General features: G+C 39.1%; 1 protein-coding gene across 3 annotated transcripts in view; it reads right to left on the bottom strand.

Annotated features, from left to right (window-relative positions):
* Positions 1-10,132, bottom strand: part of LOC149261654 (P-loop containing nucleoside triphosphate hydrolases superfamily protein) — a 407,150-nt gene extending 397,018 nt beyond the window's left edge. For 2 of the 3 annotated variants that reach the window (XM_089422575.1, XM_089422571.1), the window contains exon 1: positions 9,666-10,132. In XM_089422575.1, coding sequence (XP_089278701.1) covers positions 9,666-9,822 — 157 coding nt within the window. In that variant the 5' untranslated portion in view covers positions 9,823-10,132. The remainder of the gene's footprint in view (positions 1-9,665) is intronic. The other variant, XM_089422565.1, reaches the window with a different exon arrangement.
* Positions 10,133-15,361: the final 5,229 nt, after the last annotated feature.

Raw genomic sequence — 15,361 nt, forward strand, 5'->3', positions numbered from 1 at the left:
AACCTTGCACATTCGAAGAAGCTGTGAAGCACCAAGTTTGGAAGGATGTTATAAACGAAGAGTATGAGTTGATTATGAAGAATGATGTATGGGATGTGGTTCTATACCCAAGGACAAATCCATTGTCTGTTGATTTGGGGTAACATCAGATGTGCTCTAAGCACGAAAATTGGTGGAGAGGTTGGGGCACATGAGATTTCCAATACCCAGAAAGGGTTTGGGCAGATTCTAAACAGATCAAGAGATATTAAAATAATTAATATTTTTAATGGAGTCCCTAAGTCTAAACTTAGGGAAAATAAAATATTAATGTGTATTAATATGAATCTGTGTTAGAGTGGTCCAAAAGACATAGATCAAGCCAGATCTAATCTTAATCGTTGATGAGGGACTTAATCTCGGCCGTTGAGATGTCAACAGGAAAAGTATAAGAGGAGGCTTGAGGGTCACTTGGATAAGACACCAGAGTGATCAGTCATTCTATTCTCTAGAGTGGTGTTTGCTAAAAGAGATAGAATTAGTGATCGGGAGAGCAGCTGAGGGGCATTGAGTACAGAGAGACAGAGAGGCAGAGATAGTCCCGGAGAGCAGCAAATCAGCCAGAGAGAGAGAGATGCAGGAGCAGCCAGTGCTCATGCAGAGGCAGCTAAGTGTTGTGCAGAACACCAGAGGGGCCAGCGTAGCTGACGCAGAGGCTCAGAGAGCTGACGCAGGGCCTCCTGGGGCTAATGCAAGCCAAGATAGGTTGACACAGGGCCAGCGCTGGGCTAGGAGAGGCTAACGCAGTCCAGATTGGGCAAACATTGGGGTTTGAGACACAGATTGGTGCTGAGTAGCTGCCGGAAGGATTATCTGGGTTTTAGCCAGTAGATTTGTCAAAAACTAAGAGGTATTACTGCCAAGGAAATTTTCTGTTGGGTAGGCCAGTTTCGGCACCCAGATTGTACTCTTATATTGCTTAATAAGAAAACCCTCAGATAGCTGCACCGGTTTTCCCACATTGGGTTTTTCCGGGGACATTATTCCAAAAACAATAGTGTCATATAGTGTGTTTGTTCTTGTTTCTTTTAGTTGTTGATCTGTAATATGTTGAGCATGCACTGGTGTTTATTTTCAGTATTTACATTGTAAATAACTTGTTAATGAAAAAATAACAAGTAGGTAGGAATAAATCAAATAGAGTGTGTTGTACCTTAAGAAACCAATTTCCTGGCTATAGAGAAATTGTGCTTAAGACATTAATAAATATTATTTACTGTCACTTATTTGTCACTTAGATATATGTTGTGTTCTCGAATGAAGGACCTGGAGACTTGGTTTTTACTCTCAATACTTAGGTGACAAGGAAATATCAGAATGCCATTTGATTAGCTGAATATGAATGATAAATGAAGAAAACTTAAAGAAGTTAAAAATAGTATGCTGCCTTACGCAGAAACTACTATCTGTAACTTAGAAGAATTATGAAGGTGAGAATTGAATCATGGACAATATGTTGTTTAACACAGAACCTACTATCTATGACTCTTGGAGAAGTTAAAGATAATATGTTGCCTTGCACAGAAACTACTATCTATAACTTAGAAAGAAAGGTGAAAATTTCAAGTACAGGAGCGCTCTTTTAAGGAACTTTAACTTTATCTACCTAAGCAAATAAAGACCTGCAGCTTCATTACCATACTTGAAGGAAGAAAACATAAGATGGCACATAACAAAGAAGTCACAAAATCATACCCAACAAATGCATGGAAACTTCTAATTCTTCATTAATCAACAATTATATCATGAATACAATGGCCTTGTCTTCGGGTTCTCCAAAATTCGAACCTCTTCTTTGTAAATTTTCATCTTTTTATACATTGTGGAACAGTTGTTGATTTCTGAAACTGCCCAAATTATTTAACTGCTTCTCTAACTATATGAAGTAAAAACTGTTATAGAATTTTACAGAGGGTAAAAGACACCTCCAAGAACATCAAATAACAAGAGATAACTGAACTAGAAGATGAGGATAACTGCTGGCTTACTCTGTTAATCGGCCGCTGAGTTCTTCTGTATATGCTTAAATAATGATTAATCCATTTTAGTCGTGATAAACTGTGTTAGCCGTGCATAAATGGACTTACGTATGTATCGGGCGTTTTGATTGGCCAAAATACAAAGGAAATATCAACAATTGCATTCCTCTTTGGATTCGGCTCTAATACTGATTTTTCCCTTTACACAACAAAATTAACGCAAACACGCAAAAGCGGAACTGAAAAAGAATTAACCCAGTTTAATAACTCCATCGGATCCGCCTGTTTAGTGTTACATTAACTTCCCTTTGCAAATCGCAATCAGCGCTTTTCAGTGGTGTATTAACCCAGTCTTTTACAACTTGCGATATGACGGATGTGCCGAAGTATTAAACATAATATATAAAATGTCGGGTCCGGAATCTCCTTCGCTCATCGCAATCGGCAAAGGAACCAACATATATGCATATAAGGCTTTGTGGACCCACCAGAGTTATTAAACACATTATATATATATATATATATATATATTCGGGTCCGACCCTTATCGCAGATCGCAATCGGCGGGACCACATGTATATATAATAAGCGCTTTGTGTTATTGCGGACCCGCTGGCATTATAAACACAATATATATCTTTTCAAGTCCGTCATCGCAAATCGCGATCGACGGAACCCATATGCATGTATATGAGGGACTTTACTATACAGCGGACCCGCCGGAACTTTACAACATTATATATATATATATATATATATATATATATATATATATATATATATATATATATATATATATGTTTCAGGTCCAGCCATTGCATATCGCAATCAACAGAACCCAACGCATATGCATAAAGCATTATGCGATATCGCGGACCTGCCGAGCTTATAAAATGCAACATATATGTTTTCGGATCCGCCTATCGCAAATCGCAATCAGCGGAACCAATATCCATTGCTTTGCGGACCCGCGGAAGTAATAAACGCGATATATAGTCTTTCGGGTCCGGCCAGGGGTGATTTCATATAACTGCCGCTCTTTATCACTTGTTTCTCTTTATTATTTCGAAATGCCATCAAACGAAAACTTTATTATTATTTAAGATTTTGCAGGGTAAGAGAACTTTATTGGGATTGAACCCCGCAACATATGCTATCGGCTTCATCGCCTATTGAACCCGCCCAGCCTTTAAACAATGATTTAATTTTTCATTTCTTTTGATTTTTTTGTTTTGTTTTGTGATAAAACTGATAAATTAAGCTTAAACACAATATAAGTTACAATAGAGTGCATGGAAGGTTTCTAACTAAGTAAACTTAGAAACTTCAACATGGTATCAGAGCGTGGTTGCAGATCACAAGAGGACTAAAAGACATCAGCCGAGTGGAGCAATAGCAGCAGAGAACAGTTGTCCCAAGGTGATAGAAGTTGTTTCTAGTAGCGCAGAAGCCAAGGAGTGTGACGTAGAGCCAGCCAGGGCCACGCAGAGGAATCCGAGAGCTACACAGAGCCTCAGAAAGGCCAGCGTTGTTGACGCAGAGGTCCAGAGGGCTAATGTAGCAGGGCTGACGCAGACCCATCTGGGGTGACGCAGGACTAGCGTGAGGCAAAGAGGGGCTGACGCAATTCACAGAGAGGCAATTGTTGGGGTCTAGAAGGCTACACGAATATTGCAGAGTGGAGCTGATAAGGTACTATAGTCAGAACAGTACCTGATAGAGCAGGGCCAGAGGAGTTGTTACCGAGGGTTTCTAGCCGAGGATCCTAGATCAGCAGTGCAGTTGCACAAGACGATCAGAGTAGGGGGCAACTCGACAAGCGGCAGAAGGATTTCCAGGAGGGAAATCAGAACTCAGAGGGAGTCCAGAAGAGAACTTCCAGCCGGGAAGTAGAGACTCAGAGGAGTCGAACAAAGAACTTCCAGGAGGGAAGTAGAGCATCATGGCACTACACGGGGTAAGAGACCAGGAGAGACTGGATGGAGCATCGAACTTCGCAGTCTGGAAGGCCAGAATCTTATTAGTGCTTGACAGGAATCGTGTCAAGAACTTCACCTTGAAGGTAATAGTTGTCCCAGTCGACCACAGTGATAATGACAGGTACGAGGAGGCGATGGCGAGGGCCAAGTGCATTATCCTTAACAGGGTCAAGGATCATGTGGTACCACATATAACCGAGAAGGAAACGGCATTTGAGATGTGGGAGGCTATCAAGAAGTTGTACCAGCATACTTCTGTGCAAAGAAGAACGCTGCTCGAGAATCAAATGAGGTCATATCAGATGGAGAAGGGTCAATCGATTGACACCTTCCTCGGAGGACTGAATGAGATCCGAAACCAGTTGACTGCTATAGGAGCAACACCGGATCAGGAGCTTATGGTGAGGACAGCCCTGAATGTTGTCTCAGAAGATTGGGAAGTATTTGTCCAGAGTATCCTAGGCAAAGGGACTCTCCCACCTTGGGACGAGATGTGGGCAGCTCTTCGCCAGGAAGAGATCAGACGGCAGTCGAAGACAAGTAGCAGCAGCAAAGGGATCAAGGTCAAGCAGGAGGAAGAGGATGTGGCCCTAGCATCTGAAGGAAAGCAGGAGAAGCGAAAGAAGAAAGATCTCTCCAAGATCAAGTGTTTCCACTGTGGGGAGCTGGGTCATTATGCGACCCAGTGTCCAAAGAAGGAAAGTAAGGGAGAGTCTTCCGAGACTAAGGCAGCGCCAGCACGAGCAGAGAAGGAATTTTTGACAGACGATGATTATGCCATGAGTGCACACGCGCCACTTAAGCGGAAGTGGGAAGACATCGAGCTGTAGTCAGGCGGACTACAGACGATGAGAGGCAAGATCCTTGAGGTACCCAGCCTCTTGGATTCGACCTTGCTATGGGAGCCCCGACAAGGAGTAGCAGGACTGGGTGGGTGGGTAGAGACGAAGACAGATGGGGCAGCAGAGAGAGCTACAGTGCAAGAGTTCCAAGGCTAGATTTGTTGCTAGAGGCTTCTCTCAAAAGGAAGGTGTGGACTACGATAAGATATTTGCACCTATTGCCTGATATACCACCATTCGTTCAATTATAGCCCTTGCAGCCTCGCAAGGATGGATGTCAAGACAGCCTTCTTACATGGTTCAATTAAGGAGGAAGTCTATGTAGAACAACCCAAGGGGTTAGAAGATCAAGATCATCAGACACATGTATGCAGGTTGAAGAAAGCCCTCTATGGGTTGAAGCAAGCTCCCCGAGCTTGGTATGAGAGGATTGACAGCTATCTGATGAAGCTGGGATTTACGAGAAGTGAAGCTGATCTGAACCTTTATTTTAAGGTTGAGAATGATAGACCTCTCATCTTGGTACTTTATGTGGATGATCTCTTTCTGACAGGTGCAGACCCTCTTATTCATCAATGTAAGAGGGAGTTGGCTTCCGAATTCGAGATGAAGGACCTAGGATTGATGCATTACTTCCTAGGGTTGGAGGTCTGGCAAAAGCCAGGTGAGATTTTCCTTTCTCAAGGAAAATACATTATGAAGCTACTTGAAAGATTTGGGATGGTGGACTGCAAGTCCGTGACTACTCTGATGGAACTTAACTTCAAGAAGTTATGTGGAAGTGTTGTTGGGCCCGATTTGGGAAATCCTTTTGAGTATCGTCAACTTGTGGGGGGCTTGATGTTCTTGGTGAACTCCCGTACGAACATATGTTTTGTAGTGAACACATTGAGTCAGTTTATGGTCGAGCCTCATCACATACACTGGATTGCTGCCAAGAATCTCTTGAGATATCTCCGGGGCACAATCACCTATGGACTGAGATACACTGCTGGAAATGTAAAGCTCCATGGTTATTCTGATGTTGACTGGGCTAGCAGTGTGGTGGATCGTAAAAGCACATCTGAATGTCGCTTCTCTCTAGGTTCTGCGTCGATATCCTGTATGAGTAGGAAGCAGAAGTTGGTGCTTTGAGCATCGCTGAGGCTGAATACATTGTTGCTAATATAGTCTCATGTGAAGTTGTTTTATTGAGGAAGCTCTTTAGTGAGTTGTTTGGACATGTGTTGGATACCACCGTGATCTATTGCGACAACCAAAGTGGGATTCGTCTTTCTAAGAATCCCATGTTTCATGACTGCTCCAAGCATATTGATATCAAGTACCAATTTATCCAGGATATGGTACAATGAGGAGCAATAAGGCTCCGTCATATTGGGACTAATGATCGGGTCACAGATATTCTTACGAAGCCCCTGGGGAAGGTCAAATTCTTAACCTTCCGTGAACGACTTGGATTAGTGGAGAGACCCTCTTATGAGGGTCCCGTATGAGATGGATATTGATCTCTGGGAGCTCCAGGGGGCTTAGGGTACTTCTTGGAACAATGAGCGACCATAGGTTGAGTGGTTCACCTTCCCCTAGTGGTGCACGATGTACAGGGTGAGTAGTTCACCTTCCCCTGTGATACCCCACATTGAGATATGAATAGGATGAGTGGTTCACCTTCTCCTGCAGGTACATCCTACCCATGCAGTCTAGGACTCATGGGAAATACCTCTCATCTGACCAATGAGTAGGGAAATGAGGATAGGGACCATAGTACTGCCAATGGACGCATCGTGTACTACCATACTCCCTATGCTAGAATGTCTGACATTGATCTGGGATCAATGGAGATTGACTTTGGGTCAGTGGAGAGTAGTATGATACATTCTCAATTATTGGAAACTGACTTCGGGTAGTGGAGAATGGTATGATACGTTCTCGATCATTTCTTCTTCATTATTTCTTCATGGTTCAGCAGAGCAAAGTAGGGATGACATGGATGGTGCAATCTATAGATTGTCAGATGGTTTGGAAGGCGGAGTTATTCCTAGTTGAGAGGGAGTGTTAAATTTGGCAAATAGGACCAAACTCCACCTTGGACAGCTCATATGATGCAACTGATATTTTTATTGGATTCCTCTCTCTGAGAGGTGTAGGATTGATCTAAAGATCATCTCATTCTGACATGTACAAATGGAATTATGAATTTATTTTGTTTATGGACAAATTGTCAAGGTCGGTCAACAAACTAATGTAGGCTCAGAAGCCCAACAATCATGTCTATTCATCCTCAACGTTTGCATATAAATAGAAGGTGCCTTTGCCTCATTTGGACATCACTCATCTTCTCATACATCTCTCTCTCCTCATCTGATTGGGTACGGATTTCTGGGCTCCTCTCTCTCTCCACACGTGCGAAGAAGAAGACAGATTTTCTATTTCAGTGTTGACAGAATTTCAGGGAAGTTTGAACCAGCAGCATTGACCTTGTTTGACTGCGATTTTGGTGGGTTAATTTCTGTTTGGGTGGGATAATTTCTGTTTGGGCAGGCCGCATTTCTGGGCACAGAAATCGAGGCAATCTGTATTGTTTAACCAGTGCTGACTGTAGAAGGGTTTGATTGCAGTGTTGACCAAGTTTCACTGAGTTTTTTCGAGACTGTTTTGGGCTGATTCGGATCACTGTTGGAGGCCGAGTTGACTGGGTTTGATCGAGTTGTTTTGGAGGTCAAATTTTGCCCTGTTGACTTTCTAGTTAGGGCTTTTTGTGGTTGTTGTTTGTTTGGACAGATTTCACTTTGATTGGGCAAGTGAATATTGCATATTGTACTCTCTCTCTGCTGAACTTTTGAAAAATAATAAGAAGAATTGATCAAAGGGTTTCCCCACATTGGGGTTTGTCCCTGGCTGACGCCATATCTTGTGTCCTCTTGTCTTGGCTTGTCTTCTACTGTTTTATTTATGTTCTATCTGCATTTACTGTCATGTCAATGTGATTGCTAATCTGGAAAATGATATTGGGCTAATAAGAAAATTGAAGTAAATTGCTCGTAAGCATAGAACATAACATTGTTATCTAAAATTAACACTTTCTTTTGGGATAGTTTTGGAATGCACACGGATGCATTTACTGTATGTATGAGCATTTTTGTGGAGTAGTGGGGATGCAAGTCAATACTAGCAAGACCAAAATAATGATTGCTTCTAATAAAAGGAAGCAGAGCCAGCATACGTTCTTCTTTGAAGGCAACATTCTTGAAGAAGAAATAATACAAGTACCTCGGGATTGATTTCAACAACAAACTTAATTGGGAGGACTACAGAAAGAAAAAAAAATTAAGAGGGTGGAAAGCATTATATGCTCTTCAAAACAGATGTAGAGAGGAAGAGTTATGGGATTGGAAAACGATTAAAGTGCTTTTTGGACTCCTAGTTTGTCCAGTGATGCTATATGGGTGTGAATTGTGGGCTAGCAGCACCCCCGTCTCAAAATGGAAACAAATTGAGAAAATCCAAAAATGCTTGATCATGAGCAAGTTAAAAATAAAAAGTTTGGTACCTTATGAGATAATGTTGAGTGAAACAGGAGCAACTCCCATCGAAGCAATTGCTATGGTGTGGCTCATAAGATATCTAAAAAAAATTGAGCAAATGGAAGTAGGTAGATGGCCTAATGTTATCTTCAATGAAGGCATGAGTGAAAGAAAGAATACATGGATGAGAGAAAACTACACATGGATGCAAAAATGGAATATCCACCTCAATGTTTGCCCCACAAATAGCAAGGAGCTAAAGTATTTTGTTATAGAGAAGTTTTGTAAATGGGTATGGGGAAAAGAGTTTGGCAGAAAGAAGAAGTACTACATTAAGGAATTCAACCTTACGTGTGATCTACAACAAAAAGCGTTCATTGGAGCTAGCATTCCGTGAAGGGCAAAGGTTCTTATTGCTCAATTAAGAACCAACTCACATCAACTTCAGTGTGAAACAGGGCAGTGGCAAAAGGCCTAAAGAAGCATGGTAAGAACGGGTGTGTACATTTTGCACGTCTGGGGCAGTGGAATCGGAAAAATATTTCATTTTAGAATGTGATGCATTCGAAGACATTAGAGAAAGTTATGAAAATATGTTAGCATCGGTTTCTTGGCATTGTATTTTCAGCGAGGAAATTGTTGGAAAGTTAGACCAGTTCATTATCAATTTGAATAAGAAAAGAATTGAATTGCAAAAACCGAAAAGCAGGAAACTAATGGTCCCATAGACTATTTTTAATTTTTTATCTCATGGACATTAAAATATCATTTCATTTTAAGATTTTCTATGCCGAAGAAACAAAACTGGACCTCATATTCATTAAAAAGTACATTGACTATACAATATTCGTACGTACTATATTGCCGAACTGTCGTGCAACAAAGACCATTAGGACCGCATCTTGCTACTATGCTTGGAATTTTAAGTGATAACTGAAAACCAAACGTAACCATATTCTGGACACAAACATGCCGTTCAAAATTAATTTCCAAAACAAACTTTATCGAGTTGGATAGAGAAATGTCCCAATGTCGGAAGTTTCGAGGATATTAATATTAACAAAGAGCATCAAAAACACCGATAGGATTCGGTCTGCAAAATAAAAATCACAAAGGTGACCGAGAAGAATAGGCTGAAGTGCAATTAAGAAGTCCGAATCAGCCATTTCAAGAGATTTAAATTACAGCCTTCTTAGGGCTACGACGAATTTAATTATGCTTTAAAGATCACTTGCGAATAATTGAACCCTAGTTTCAATATGGAAACCAAAACAACAAAATTTGAGAGGATATGAGAAATCGTACAGCGATCAAAGTGCGGCTCTACTTCAGGCGACGACAAATGGCCGCAACAAGAGGCAGCGTAGGATGCCGTCGTGTGCTTGGTAGGAGCGCGCGAGGGCTCGAGTTCGATTCCCCTTGCGGCATAGCGGATTCGTTGTAAATCCCAGGCCTTCTTCATTTTGGTGTAGAAGAATCCAGATTTTGGCTGCCCACTATACTTTGCCTAAGATAATTAGATTGGAGGACAGAGGCAGTCTTAAGACATTTATAGCCTGTAGAGTCATTAAGCGTCGTTGAAATAGTTCTTAGGTTCCTCGGTGAGAAGGGAATGAACCAGCGTGGTGCTTAATTCCATGCCTTCTTCAATGTGCAAAGTGGAAATATGTCTTTGTATCGTGACTATTGTGACCTTAACTTCAACTTCCTTGGGATTGTGATTTTAATATGCGCTTGTTTAGTTGGTATGGATTAAGCTCAAGAAATTTTCACACTGTCTGTCCATATTGTCTGAGACTTTTCGACTCTTGGTTAGTTATAAAATCATGACGGTCCAAAAAAACAAACATTTGCTATGTTTTTTATATTCACTCTGTCCGTATGTTCCGACTCTGGTTTAGTTATTAAATCATTACGGTCCAAAAAACAAGCTCTGTTTTTCCTTTTAATAAAAACATGTGCTCTATTTTTCTATAATACAATAATCACTTAAGTTTGTGATTTTAACATGTGCTTTGTTTTTAGTTTTAATAAAAATATGTGTTTTGTTTTGTGCAATAATCACTCCACATTTGTTTTGGATAGTTTTTAAAATAAAATTTGAAAAAATATTTTTTTATAAAAGCGTTTGACTCGGTTTTTAGGGATAAGTTTTTACACATAATTGAGGAACTTGGGGTTTCTAAATATTTGAGAGTTGTGCATAGGTTGTATGAAGAGGTGAAAGTTAAAATTAGAACTTCAGTAGGCATTTCTGAAAGTTTTAGAAGTGATATCGGGTTCAAGCAAGGTTGCCCATTGTCTCCTATCCTTTTTGGTTTATATATCGACAAGTTTGAGGAGTGGTTAAATTCACGAGGGGGTGATGGTATCTATTTGGGCAAGTTTGAGGAGTGGTTAAATTCACGAGGGGGTGATGGTATCTATTTGGGCAAGTTTGTTATAAGACTTCTTTTGTATGTAGATGACCTTATTCTGATTGCAAAATCGACTCTTGGTTTGCAAGAACACTTACTATCCCTTGAGCATTTTTGTAGAAGTGTGGAGATGCAAGTTAATATCAACAAAATGAAAGTAGTGGTTTTCTCTAAGAAAAGAAACATAACCAGCATAAGTTCTACTTTGAAGGCAACATTCTGGAAGAAGTTGCGGATTACAAATACTTTGGAATTGACTTCAACAAAAATCTAAGTTGGAATGGTTGTAGAAAGAAAATAACTTTGGGTGGTTGGAAAGCATTTTATGCTTTTCAAAATAGGTGTAGAGAGGCAGAGTTATGGGACTGGAAAACCACTCAAACTCTTTTTGGGCTTTTAGTGATTCTGGTGATTCTCTATGGTTGTGAACTATGGACCAGCAGTACATCCGACATGCAGTGGAGACAAGTTGAGAAAATTCAGAAGCATTTGATTACAAACAAATTTAAGATTAAAAGCGCAGTTCCTTATGTTATCTTGTTAAATGAAACAAGGACTGCTCCTATTGAAGCAATTGCTATGGTGCGAATCATAAGGTATTTAAAAAAAAATTGAGCAAATGGAAGAGGGTAGATGGCTTAAGGTTGTCTTTAATGATAGATTATGCAAGAGCAAAAAAACTTGGATGCAGCAAAATAACAAATGGCTTAGTAAATGGGCTATTTGCTTAAACGCGTGTCCCATAAACAACAAAGAGATAAAAGCTTTTGTTATGGAAAAGTTCCACTAGCATACTTGGGATAAGGAGCTAGGAAAAAAGAAAATGTACTATATTGAAGTGTTTAATTCCACTCATAGTCATCAACCAAAAGCATACATAAAGGCCAATATCTCTTAGAGAGCCAAAATTCTTATTCCTCAGTTAAGGACTAATTCTCATCAACTCCGTTGTGAAACAGGGCGTTGGAAAAGGTCAAAGGAAGTGTGGGAGGAAAGAGTATCCATTTTTTTGTTCTTCCGGAAAAGTGGAAACAGAAAAACATTTCATTTTAGAATGTGAGGCCTTCAAAGACAACAGGGAAAGTTATGCAGATATGCTGGTAGCTAGCTCTTGGGATAATCTATTTAGTGAGAGGTTTGTCGAGAAGCTGGGAGCATTTATTTTGAAGCTTCACAGAAAAATGGTCGATTATATTAAGCAAATGAAGAAGCAATTTGTCCCATAGGCTATCTTTAGCCTCGTGGACGTTAACATGATTTCTTTCTTTCTATATAAGGTAAATCTTTATATTGTTTAATATTTTATATGGTGCTTAATTCCATGCATATGCAAAGTGAAGATACCATAACGTATAGATAAATTTTTATATTTTTAAATATTTTATATGGTGCTTAATTTTATGCTTGGTTTATATGTAAAGTGAAAGATATGATTGTGATTTTAACTTTTTTAGGATTATGATTTTAACATGTTGGTATAATCGAATGTTATTCCCTTTACTCGTTTCAAATTCCATTTCTTTAGGATTACGATTTTAACATGTGCTTTGTTTTTGTTTATTCACGAGAGGACTCAGTGGTTAATACAATAGGATGTTGTCCCCTCTCCTCGGTTTCAAATTCCACATGGGATATCTTTGGCCCGTTGTGATAAGGCTCTAGAAATAGCATCCCTCGCCTTTGTGGAGTTAAGTCATAAATTACTAGTATATGTGGCTTATGGGCTATTGGATATACTCTTAGCATTATACTAGTAGCCTCATAAATTCTTGGTATATGTGGTTTATTGTCTATTTTTGTTGGATATACTCTTGGTATTATAGTTGTAGTCGCTAGGTTTAATCTTGGGTCTCGCCCAGATTACTCCAACAAGTTACCAATTCACCATAATTCAAAAAAAACATGTTCTTTGCTTTTGTTTAATGCAATAATCACTCCATGTTTATCTTAATACATAGTTTAAAAAAATTAAAAACAAATAAATAGACAAACATTTTTATATATAATTAGTAAATCTTTATATATTTTTATAGTTTAGTTTAATATAAAAGAGATGTGGAATTTTCACATTTAATATAAATGACATATGCTAAACAGCCTATATCCACCTTATCTATGAAGTTAAGAGGGATCAAATCTCTCCACTTTAAAAGAGGTTATATATATATATATATATAAAGTTATTAATTTTTAATTGTTAAAAATTAAATTTGTAAATTAATAAAAATTAATTATTGTCTTAAATTTAATTACGCCTAGTTATTAATAACTGAAATAGCTTTTTCATCTAAATCTGGCAATACACTTTTGAATGCATAAATGGACTATTAGAAAATCAAAGTAATTATATTAGGGTTTGATTATCCTTTCTTGATAATTACTTATGATTGTGTTGGCTTCTTTTACTTCTTTATTATCTTGTCTTTCATCAAGCAATTACCATATTATGTGTGTATGAAGATCACAAAACAAGACACAAGATATAGGCACATGTCAAGGCAAAACCCCCATCGAGGGGAAAACCCAATCAAGATAATTCTTCCTTTCAATAGTATTCTTTGAGACTCTTCACCCTAGACCAAGACCATACTTTCCCTCCACACTAAGTCAACCTCCCAAATCTTCGACCCCTTCTAGCAACTTCGACTAGGTAGCAGCTTCCGGCAACAACGAAACTTAGGAGACTTCGATCTCCCAATCCAGACCACGAAATAGAGAGAGAGAGAGGCACCAAAATTTCAAATTTTCCTTTCTCCTTTGATTTCCCTAAACTCGCATTCACTTTGGCTTCCCGGCAATGGACTTCACACTCTTTCCCAGTTACAAAAGAACTTCGCACTTTTTCCCAACTACAAGAGATTTCGAACTTGTGTGAGAAAATGATGCTCCAAATGAATTTGATGAGCTTCCTTTTATAGGCTTCATGTGGGGTTGAATAGGGTCCTTATGCTGACTTGATCTTCTTCTAGGCCGACATGGTGTGGAGGTTACATAATTCATCTTTGACTCAATACTTAACCTTTTTACAGTATTCAAAAGCCAAAGAAGGGTCTCTTTAAACGTACAATGACTCTATAGACATAATAAATCCTAGAAGTCCTCAATGGGGACTTTGACCTAAAACATGGTGACCCAAGCTTTAATAAGTCGCAATAATAATAATAATAATTTTTTTTCTTTATTCTTTTGACAAGTACATTATATGATGACTCAAGTACATTATTGAAGATCGAACATAGTTACATTTTCCAACGCTCCCTCTTAACTAGGGAGGTATTCATAATGTACAAATACAATGGAAGATCTCAAACTATATGAACCATGAAGAACTTTAGGCACTGTAATGCCATGGACTAGATTCCTAACCAAGGCAATCTATCCAAACAGTCACTCAACAGTTTAGGCACCGCAATGCCATGGACTAGATTCTTGACCAAGGAAATCTATCTAGGTGGGACTAAGATGGACTCAAGCTTTCAACCCCTTTAGGTACCCTCAAGCTTACTTGCTAACCATCAACCCAAAAATCTAGGTGTGAATCCAAAATAGAGCTCAATAACCAACACCACATTTCCAACTTCGGAACCTAGACATCAACACAAAGTGTCGGCCAGATGTCTTCCCAAGCAATGCTTCACTCACGAAGCCTCAACACCCCTTGATCTAGCAAATCAAGGATAACCAATCTCTCCCAATCAAACTGATTGGTAACTAGCATGCTATTAACACCTCCGATAGATTTCACCTGTACAAACACAACCCCAATCAATAATACTTTTATATGTACATAATCAAATACAAACCTCCGAGGTCTTCCAAACAACTTGATGTTGCCTCTCAACTTTTCATAGTAGGATTATCAACTGAATCTTTGACAGAAGATTCCTCAATCACACACTTTTCTCCCTACTTCATATGCAACAACATATTTTTCAATCGGATCCTGCTTTCCTTCTTTCAGGAGCACCTCAAAATGCATTCTCCAATTTTCTTCTCCTACGCGTGGCCTTCACTAAAACTTACGGTTGTTAATCCTAGTCTAGTGCATGACACATGAAGCAAATAATCATATATGTCACTCCCTCTTAAACAGAGATGATCTAATCATTCCTATACAAGGAATATTCTCAACCATCCTCTTATCCTAAGGAGATTCCTTCCATTCAAGCTCCCTCTTAACCTAGGGATATTTCATCTAGACTCCCTCTTAACTTAGGGAGTTATACTTCTTCTTTTCGTCGTCGAAGAATATTTCGTGGCTTCCAACCATTTCATCAAAGTTACTATCATCCTCATCATGCTTATCAACAAGCATCTTCACCAAATTGAAGATTGTGTACCTGCACAACTTAGATAGCAAGTACAACCAAATCTATAAAAGCATGAAGTTAGCCATATCAGAATCACGAAAGCCTTTCAATTTTATACATATAAGATACCCATACTTAATTATACACAAGAGACATATACTCTTCAACATCTTGCTAGGGACTTATCATAAACCCTAGACTACTTCATAACACTTTTCATTCCATCTAGGGTTTCAATGTTTCTTCCAAAGGTATGACATACCTTACTTCAACA

This window comes from Pinus tabuliformis, chromosome 6 (assembly GCF_031772625.1).
Source record: "Pinus tabuliformis cultivar Carrire ecotype Pingquan chromosome 6, CPIR1, whole genome shotgun sequence".
In the NCBI taxonomy this organism is placed as follows: Eukaryota; Viridiplantae; Streptophyta; class Pinopsida; order Pinales; family Pinaceae; genus Pinus; species Pinus tabuliformis.